The 9,740-nt window shown below is 37.1% G+C and overlaps 1 protein-coding gene across 1 annotated transcript; it reads right to left on the reverse strand.

Moving 5' to 3' along the window:
* Nucleotides 1-154: 154 nt before the first annotated feature.
* Nucleotides 155-9,704, reverse strand: LOC128368750 (nucleolin-like). Its single transcript, XM_053329616.1, has 14 exons — nucleotides 9,597-9,704; nucleotides 9,111-9,186; nucleotides 8,960-9,016; nucleotides 8,753-8,881; nucleotides 4,687-4,761; nucleotides 4,465-4,588; nucleotides 4,155-4,318; nucleotides 3,788-3,917; nucleotides 3,494-3,654; nucleotides 3,221-3,350; nucleotides 3,005-3,138; nucleotides 2,695-2,821; nucleotides 2,372-2,604; nucleotides 155-454 (listed from the first exon to the last, which is right to left on the reverse strand). Exons 1-14 carry the CDS (start codon nucleotides 9,609-9,611, stop codon nucleotides 399-401), a joined length of 1,611 nt encoding a protein of 536 aa, XP_053185591.1. The 5' UTR covers nucleotides 9,612-9,704; the 3' UTR covers nucleotides 155-398.
* Nucleotides 9,705-9,740: the final 36 nt, after the last annotated feature.

Here is a 9,740-nt window from a genome sequence, read left to right on the forward strand (position 1 = left end):
TGTTATTTCAGGTCAGTTACAGAGAAGAAATAGTTTTGCTTGGAATAAACTTTTGGATCTTTAATGACTGATAATAAAACACAACAAGACATCCGGTTTGATTTTAAAACATTTTATCTTTACATCAAAGATGTATTGTGTGATTCAATCTCAACCAACCTTTCATTATTACAAAAATGCATGAAGCCAAGTATTATTTTCATACACTTATGAAATGAATGGGTTAAAGTACAAAAGAAATACAAGCTAGAATTACAGGATGGACAACTCATAGAAATAATCAACACATTTTCACAACCTGTACATTCAAACTCTTAAAAACTGAAGAGCTCTACATGTTTTCAGGTTAAAAAAAAAAAAAATCTCCATATATGACAGCTTTTCAAGTTAGAGACAAGTTAGCCTTTATTTTTCACTTCTTTAACACCATCCTTAGACTTGCCAGCTCCTTTTCCTGAAAGAAAAGAAAGTTGTATTAATGACTCAAAAATCAGCATCAAACATAAGCAGTTAAAAGCAATGGGAAGAAAGTAAAGTCTACCATCTAGCCATCTGATGACAATATTTAAGACATTACCCCATAAAGCTCTGATTTAAAAATGGAGGTCATTTTAAAATAGATGTTAAAGATTTGCTGACATGTGAAAACATTTTGCCTGGAACATAAATGTGCATCTGAAAAGGTCAAATTGCAATGCATCTCCTCCTCCATTGTAAAGATTTTTCATTTAAGAAGTTTAACTGCTGGACACAACTCTAAAGTCTGAATTTGCTCTGAACTAGTTATGATGTCACTAATCCTGCTTGAAGGACCAGAGGAACAAACTGAAAGCACAATATTTACATATAATCACCTTATAACCAGTGTTACTTTAAATTTGTATTCTGATAGTTACTAGTTACCTGTTAAAAAAATGTAGTCAGTAACGTAATCCAAGTACCACAATATTGAAGTAATGTAACTTGATAACTTTCCATTACTTTAGGATTATTGCAATACCAAATATATAATAAGGGGACATTCTGCACAAAATTGGCCACTTTCCATAAAATTCAAAACATCTAATTGACAAAGACCAGCGCAAATTCCCACGCGCAGTTCGGGTGGAGTGGAGGTATTAATGTGTTCAGAGAGTTGGTGTTAACTAAGGGTGAAATCTTCAGTCAGACTCTGGGCTACTTAAAATAATTTCAGCTACTTAAAAATAAAAATGTCCTGACAGCTGTGATGGAGCTCAGGGTTCATCTATAAATTCTGCTTTATTATAAACAATCCCACCTTTAAACCTGAGTCTGTGTGTAACAGCTGATCTAATGTTCAACAGAACATTAATAGCCATTAGATCCTGATGATCTGGTGTTAATCAAGTTACCACTGCTGTGCCACATGCGTAAATGCACACAGCCCTTTTCTCAGTTTGGAGACTCACTTATTGTTTTGGCTGCTGTGTGATGCTGCAGCCAGCTGTGACATACATCTGTGTGTTGCTCTCAGCTGCAGATTAGCACAGATTAGGTAGAAATCATACGGAGCAGATAGTGGGTGCAAATACTGCGCAATTCACGGTGCTGTAACATTCTTTGACTCATTCAAGTATTGAAAGTGTTGGGTGACTAGTGAACTACTGTCAGGTCAACATGTTACACACACACACTCATATCAGACTAAGTACGCAGTAACGTGTGCTACTACAAGCTGTCATCAAGCTGTTATAAACTTAAGCTCTCTTTTAACTACGAGTCTTTGGGAGTGACACAGTGTGTAACAAACATCCCTGCCAACTTTTAAGTTTAATGTGTGTGTGAAGTGTGTGAAGTGTGTGTACGTGCACCCGCTGCATGCATAATGCAGTAACATCCTCTATTCAGACCATCATGGATCACAGAGATCATTTCCTTCTCGCTTTTGCTCTGCTCACGTTTGGGACTTTTACAGTGCATGGTAGTATAAAGTTCTTTATTGTAAAATGTGTTTTAAAATTGTAATCCTATTAAATAATCCCCATTTTTACAAAACGTACCTGTAATCAGATTAGGTCTTTCTTTCCTGTAACTGTAGTAGAATACAGTTACCTTGTTATTGTATCCGTTACATGTATTCTGTTACTCCCTAAGCCTGCTTATAACACTCATGGCTAAACATGTGTAGACCATAAAGAGTGGAAACAGGGAAGGTTACATAATCTACTTCAATGTAAAATATTGTTCATTATTTTTGTTACAGCTTGTTTAATCTGTACAAAGTACAATATTGCTTTAATATGATTGGTGCTGCTTTGAATTTACTCTGAAATCAAACTGTCATCTTTGTCAACGTGTTCTGAATTTAAAAACACTACAATGAGCCTTTAATATGCCAACAGTCTGTTACCTCCTTTTTTGCCTTTTTTGCCTTTTCCACCTTTGCCTCCACCTGCAGGCTGCTCTGCAGGCTGTCCACCAGGACGCCCTGCTGAGCCTTCGCTGGCTACTGGGTGGCCTGGTTCACGTTCCTTGTGTCTGGCGTAAGCCACCTTTACTTTGCTTCCGTCTATCTCACAGTCCTCCATGGCTTCTTTGGTGGCTTTACAGTTGTCTTCACTCTCAAACTCCACAAAACCAAATCTGAGGGAAATTAGACTTTTAGAATAAGCGAAAAACAATGATTAACATTTCTATAACAAATGATGACAATTAAAAGAAAACGTTATGCACCCTTTTGAAACTCCTGTCTCTTTATCTACAGCGACTCTTGCGCTGAGAGCTCCATCAAAGGCACTTTTAAGAGTCTCTGCCGTTGTCTCCTTAGCGATGCCCATCACAATCAGTGTCTTTAACAGGACTGAGGAAGAAAAAAACACTAATGTATTATCCCCATTTTCATTGCTCTTCATTACTCAAACAGACTTTAGGAATGCTTCATATTGATCATTTGCTATCAGTTAACATATTAGCCTAATCAAGCTGCCTGCAAAACAACAGGTGACACCTTCATGGATAATACAACACGATCAATCCCATATACCTTTTGTTGCCTGCTTCTTTTCTTTGGCCTCACAGAACTGTATTTTGACCGCCCTTTTTTTGATCTTAACGCTTTGGGATGACTGCAGGGCTTTTTCAGCGTCGTCCACGGTTGTAAACTCAACAAAGGCGAATCTGCAGGGAGTTAAAACGTGACATGTTTCATCAAAATATTGAAATATTTCTGTAAAAAGACAGAGTAGGCCAGTGTACGTACCCTCTGGATTTGCCCTCCTTTTGAGGTATAGTGATAGTGACAGCTGCCTGAAAGACTTTCTTGAGGCCTTTTTCATTCACGGTAGGGGACAGGTTGCTCACAAATAGTGTGTTGTTTGGAGGAGCTGCAGCTGTGAGAAAAAAAAACAAGAAAATCTTTCAAATGTTCAACTTTCCAAGCTCAGATTCAATTTAGGCAGATTGAATTGGCTGATTGGTTGATCCAGCATCAGGCTACAGCTCTACGTCAGCTACAGACAGTAAACCAAGGCACCTTTTGTGTTGTTGTCTTCATCAGCAGCTTTGTCGACTTTAGACGTATCTGCTTTTCCTACATGCTCCACAATCAAAACCCGGTCTTGGATCTTGGCCCCTTGTTTGCGCTCTCTCACTTGATTAGCAATGGTTTTATTTTGAAACTCCAAAAAGGCAATACTGTCAAAGAATAAAGACATCTTATTAAGCTATTTTCATATAATCTTCACATCACTAAATATAACCAATGCATGTTTTACTGCACATATGGCAACATAATTGAGTTTCACTGCAGATTTAAAAAACCCCTCACCCTTTGGTTGGTCCCTCGGTCCCACCAGGAAACCTGACAGCGATCGCTGTTGGGAAAACTTTAAGGATGTCTTTCTCTGTTGCAGTGTACGGGACGTTCTTCAGAAACACACATTTAGCATTTTTGATCGCTGCAAACAAGACAAGTCTTCAAGTCAGATGAAAATGTCTTTAAAAATCTCTCCCTGACGTCATCGCATAATAAATTCTATTAAAGCAGGCGATGATGAAAAGGCGTATTTGTATCTAAAACTCAATGATGAAAGCCCTCTTGTAGTTTTAATACAGGAACACAATTACCGTACCCGTTTCTAAAATAGCAGGAAACAAAGGATTTATTCTATTAATAAAAAAAAAAATGTTTTAACCTTTTTTACTTTTTTTCTCCTTTTCCTTTTTCACCTTCACCACGTCCTCGCTTTTAACCTTTGCTTTGGCGATCCTCATCGGCTTATCAAGAATCATCTCTCCATCCAATGTCAAGGCTTTAGTCAAGTCCATCTCTGAGGCCAAATCCACAAAGGCATGTTTTCTACAACAGCAAAACTTTGATTTAGTATCCTAAGTAGCAACAGTTTTAAATCTACCATCTACTACTACAGGTTGCCTGCAAGACATGAATGAATGAAAAAATGAATGAAAAAAAGTTATGTTAAAAAAACAACAGCACTGACTTACTTGGAGCGGGCTAATTTGATGTCTTGAAACAGGAGACTTTGTTTGTTGAAGTAATTTGCTAATGAAATTTTGATTTCTTCCATCTTTTTGGAGTGGTTCAGATTGCCAACAAAAAGACAAAAACCTACAATGAAAATAAAACAAATGTGTCAGGATACCTTTCTAGAAGAAATAAAAACAAACACTTTAACAGAAGAATTCGGTCTTATTTTGAATTTGTACCGTCATTGATGAGTTTAGTTTTCTTTGAGGGGGACGTCTCTGCTGTGGATTCTGCTTTCCGTTTCCCTTTTACTGCTGTAGACACACAGAGACAGCAACATGACTGAAGTGAAGTGATTAATATAATATAATACTACAATCATCATTATGATCATCAATCAATCTTTCTCCATCACAAGATAGATGTGAAGAACTTCTATCATCCATTATCCATTTCTGTCAAGTCTGTTTTGCTAGATGTTACTAAATTCTACACACTGCACCTTTAATAGTTTCCAGAGGTTGAATTAATTTAAATAAATGTAAAGGCTTTGAGTTTCGGGTGTGTTGCTGCAGTTCCACAGTCAGATGAATTCAACACATTTTAGGTATACTGTGTGCCATGTAGGTCTGTACTGATTTTGCACACAAATTCAGCCGTTTATGTCCATGAGAAGGCAAATTTATAAAGAAAGAAAGAGAGAACAAAAGACAGAAAGAAAAAAAATACTAGTAAAAAACAACTGACTTTTAGACGCATCTTTGTTCATCTGAGATTCTGGAGAAGAAGCTTCATTACTGACACAGCTCAGTTTTTCACTCAGAAATTGTGTTGTGTTCATATTTGCAGTACATAGTTTATCTTCCACGTCCAACAGTTTAAATAATATTACATGATTTAAAAGCAGAGTAAATATGTGACTGTTGGAGACTATTGTAACCCTAAATGCAACTTTTTTTGTTGGCCTCTGCTGAAGTCTACAAAGAGTGATTGTTTCATGTTGAATAGATAGGATTTTTGAGTGATATCACCATAAAACTGAACAATGAGTGGCTCTTTTTGGTTCCCACACCAAATATAATATTACATCTGAAACTTGAATGACAAAGAACATGTCATGTCATTAGAAACCCATTAAGAGTCATGATTTAAAGACAGTGTTGTCATTCTGCCTAAACAGATATTTCGGTGTAAGGCTGACATCATCAAGTGTTCACATTTGAAGGCTAAAGAGGGAAAGTTGAGGGAAATATAAATGAGGTTTAGAATTACACATAGTAGGGGTTTTTTTAACTTTATAATACCAGAAAAACCTCATTTCTGTATTATCAAGTTTCTCAAAGTAAGAATTCACTCCTAAGTTGCCAAAAATTCCCACATTGACGCATTTTCGGTCGGATATGGGGCTTTTTTCCTATTTTTATTCAAAAGCGTGGTCTTTCAATTTGAAAGCATGATTTATTGATTTCACGTTCAGATTTTGTCATTCTTTCCCTCAAACCCTGCTGCCGCACTAAAATAGCTCCTTGCACACAGATTTGCTCTGCTTCTGCTCAGACTGTATGCTTGCACTCAGATATATTGCTGCTTGCACAGATTTATTGCTCTAGCTTCAGCTGTTCTCCTCATTCAGGCTGCTTCTGCTCTCAGATTTGTTGTGCAATAACCCTGAATAACCTTATCAAAATCTCCTAACCAGTCAAATGACAGATGTAGTATTGACCAATGTAATGATCCCTGCCTCCTTGCAGGTACATTCGCTTTACCTCCTAGAGCATCCCATATAGGTGGCTACTCTTTAACCAGGTTCATTCACTCCTGCCCTCCAGGGTTTTTCCTTTCTTTACGACTTTTGGAATAAAAGAATAGTTCATGTATATACCAGCTTCTGTCACTTTTTAATTGAATTGGTTAAATCATACTTAGTTGGAAAAGTACCAACAGCAATAATAACCAGCTAACACAGTAAGACTTCAATGAGATACTACATTTTTAAAACACAATTGATGAGGCTGTGTATTGTGAAGATATTTTGAAGTGTGCTTATGAACCGCCCGTATGGAACGTTCTAGGATGAAAGCGTGGCCCACAAGGAAGCAAGGATTTTGACAAAGTTGTTGCAAAAAAAATCTGAGAGCAGAGCAGAAATCTGAGAGCTGAAGCAGCAATTTATCTGTGTGCCAGCATGCAGTTTGAGCAGAAGCATCAAATCTAAGCACAAGCAGGGGCTACTTAAATGCAAGGCAGAGTTTGAAGGCAAGAATGACAAAATCTTAACGTGAAATCAATAAACCAAGCTCTAAAATTGAAAGACCATACTCTTGAATAAAGATAGGAAAAAAGCCCCATTGTCAGATTTTTAGGAAAATGAGTAAAAACATTTTATTGACATTCTTAACTTAGAAAAAAACTTTTATATATTATCTATTCTATATTCAATATCTTGAATCTCCAGACGAGTCTTAACCTGCTGGGAGTCACCAGGAGATGGCGTTACGACTAAAATATTCCATGAGAGGAGAGACCTTTTCACAACACTTTATGGCAATAAGCTTATTGAAGAACATTTTATTGTCAGAGGGAACATGCAACAGTAAGTATTCTGTCAGAACCGACAATATCTGCAATCATAAATCAAACTTTTGATTGCATTTATATTTGTGATAAAAAATAATATGAATGCTGAGGTTCTTCAGTGAGAGCAGACTGAAATTTATGGATACAATCATGTTATCCTAGCTGGATGTCAGCCGCATAATCAAGGATATCTCAAATGTATTACAACAGGAGGAATATTTTTATATGGTCTTTTATATCTTTATCTTTTTTTATAATAGTGTAGGCTGTAATGTTTTAGAGCTCTGTTAATATTCTTATGGTTCATTTCCCAAGACTTGGCAGAAATTACTAGTTTTGACTCATGTAGGGAACATAAGTTAAGACACACTGTAGTGCAATTATAAGTGGTTGGATGACGCTGATTGCAGTTGAGTCAAATTACTTTATAGCCTCTTTTTCCATCAAGTGACTTTTAACAGTCTGCACTCTCTGCTAAATGTGAAAATCCTTTGACAATCTCAGCATAAATAACCTTGGGCGGTACCTTGGTTATTTATCTATACAAATAAAACCGCTGCTATTTTACACCTCTTGGTTTAATATTACAACTGAGCGACATCCCACAGTCTAACAGTCAGTGTAGAACTCTGATGTTTTTGTCCTATGTTAAAATTTCAGCATGAAGTAAATCTGAGAGGCTTCATGAATACAGCCTACAGCTTCTAAATCTATGTAAATGGATGGACTGTACTGTAGCACCTTTATAGTCTTTACAACCACTCAAAGCTCATTCACCCAGTCATACACTGATGCAGGGGCCAACCTGCACATCAGGGGGGAATTTAACCATTCATTCATACACCGTTGGCACAGCAACGGGAGCAATTTGGGGTTAAGAGTCTTGCCCAACGACACATCGATATGTAGACTGGAGGAGCCAGGAATCGAACCGCCCATCTTCCAATTGGAGGATGACCGCTCTACCTCCTGAGCCACTGCCGCCCCTTATGTTACACTTAAAGGATATATTAACAATTTTTCAAGCATGTCTTAAATCATTGAATCTATTTAATCATTCTAACTATTAAAAGATCACATTCAAATGTGTTTTAAATGGAAGTGATGCTGTGTGTCCACAGTCATTTAGTGCACAAACGCATTTAAAAGTTCAGGCTTCAGCAGATACATTTACAGTCTTTTTAGCATCAAATTCCCTCTTTGTGTTTCCTCTGTTGAGCTGTGGTGACTTTGGCACTAAAAAGACTGTAACGTTGAAAGATATCTACCTGACTTGACTCGTGGACAACAGAAGCTTCATATTACTTTCAGATACATTTTTAAATACATTTTTGCACAGTAGGAGGGCTGTCGATTTTGGCCCCATCACTTACATTGTAAGGGCATTATAAAGGGATCTTCTAATGGTCAGTATGAACAGGGGGAATGATTATGTCAAAAAAAACTATTTCAATGTTAATGCAGGCCTCTGAGTGTTGAATTAAGACAGACTTGAGCAATGTCAACCTGTCCTTTAACTTTTCCCTTTAACCTCTGAATTAGAAGCAGCTGGAACCAAAACGGTAGTCAATTTCAGTTATTTTGTTTGCTAGATATGACTTACTGCTATATCTTGTATTTATTTAACATTGAGTCATATGTTTTGGTTTTATATGACTAACACAGTGGAAGAAAACATCCTGCATGGTATGCAATAATAACTTAATAATAACTTGTACACTTCCTTACCATCAGTCATCTGCTCACTGGTATTTGTTCTCCTTTCATCACCCTGTTGTTCCTCATTCTTCTCCTCCCATGCCACAGTTACTGTAGTTGTGCTTCCTTTCACCTCGATGACCATGTCCTTCTGGGAATCTAAAGAGGCAGCTTTATAAGTGACACAGTTCAGACTTTCACTCAGTTATAACATGTGATGATGGTGATTTGCAGTACCTTCGTTATCTCCTGCTTCCTCCATCTCCACATCTTTGCTCTCTGTCCCAACTATTTCTTTGGCGGAAGAAACAGTAAAGGTATTGTCATGTTCTGCCTGAACTGTCATGTTGATTGTGCATTTCTATTTATTTAAAAGACAATGACTTACTAGTGGTGGTGGTGTCCTCTTCTTCTCCAACCTCACTGATGACAACTTTGCTTTGTCTTTTTCTACGCTTTGTAGCCTGAAACACATATTCAAAACATTATGACTCTGTACAACAGCATGCTATTAGGAATAAAGTTGTAACTACCACTTGTTCAGTTTAATTTAAATTAGCTAATCATTTGGTGGAAAAGCTTTAACAGTGTGAAGGTTAGCATTTGTCAGTGTTGAATGACTTCAACTAGGTAGTAGTTGAAGTCATCAGTTATCAAACTCTTCTGTCCTGCTTAAGTTAAATGCAAAATGACGACTAAATAATCATTACACAACACGCTGTACAGTCGTAATGAAGCACTTTAAACGGTGCTTGTAGGTATTAGAGGTAACTAACTGATAGCTAACAAGAGTAACACAACAATAGTTTTAAACAATCTAATCGGTGCACGTTGAAACCTGCTCTATGTTAATGTAATGTAACACAAGTCTTACGTCTGTCTTTGACATATTTACGATTACAGAAGCACAAAACCACAGGCTTGGTGTCTAGCTACGGCTGGTAACACGTGTGATCAGCTAAAAACATCCACATGCTATTTTTTTTGCCACGCAATGCGCATGTGTCAACTCTACTAC

The sequence above is a fragment of the Scomber japonicus genome, chromosome 12 (assembly GCF_027409825.1).
Source record: "Scomber japonicus isolate fScoJap1 chromosome 12, fScoJap1.pri, whole genome shotgun sequence".
NCBI classification, from domain to species: domain Eukaryota; kingdom Metazoa; phylum Chordata; class Actinopteri; order Scombriformes; family Scombridae; genus Scomber; species Scomber japonicus.

What these genes read in the sequence shown, in the direction of transcription:
- LOC128368750 (XM_053329616.1), bottom strand. An exon ending in TGAAGACAACAACACAAAAG is followed by an intron (nt 3,351 to 3,493) that starts GTGCCTTGGTTT and finishes TTTTTCTCACAG; the next exon opens with CTGCAGCTCCTCCAAACAAC. An exon ending in AAGGAGGGCAAATCCAGAGG is followed by an intron (nt 3,139 to 3,220) that starts GTACGTACACTG and finishes AACTCCCTGCAG; the next exon opens with ATTCGCCTTTGTTGAGTTTA.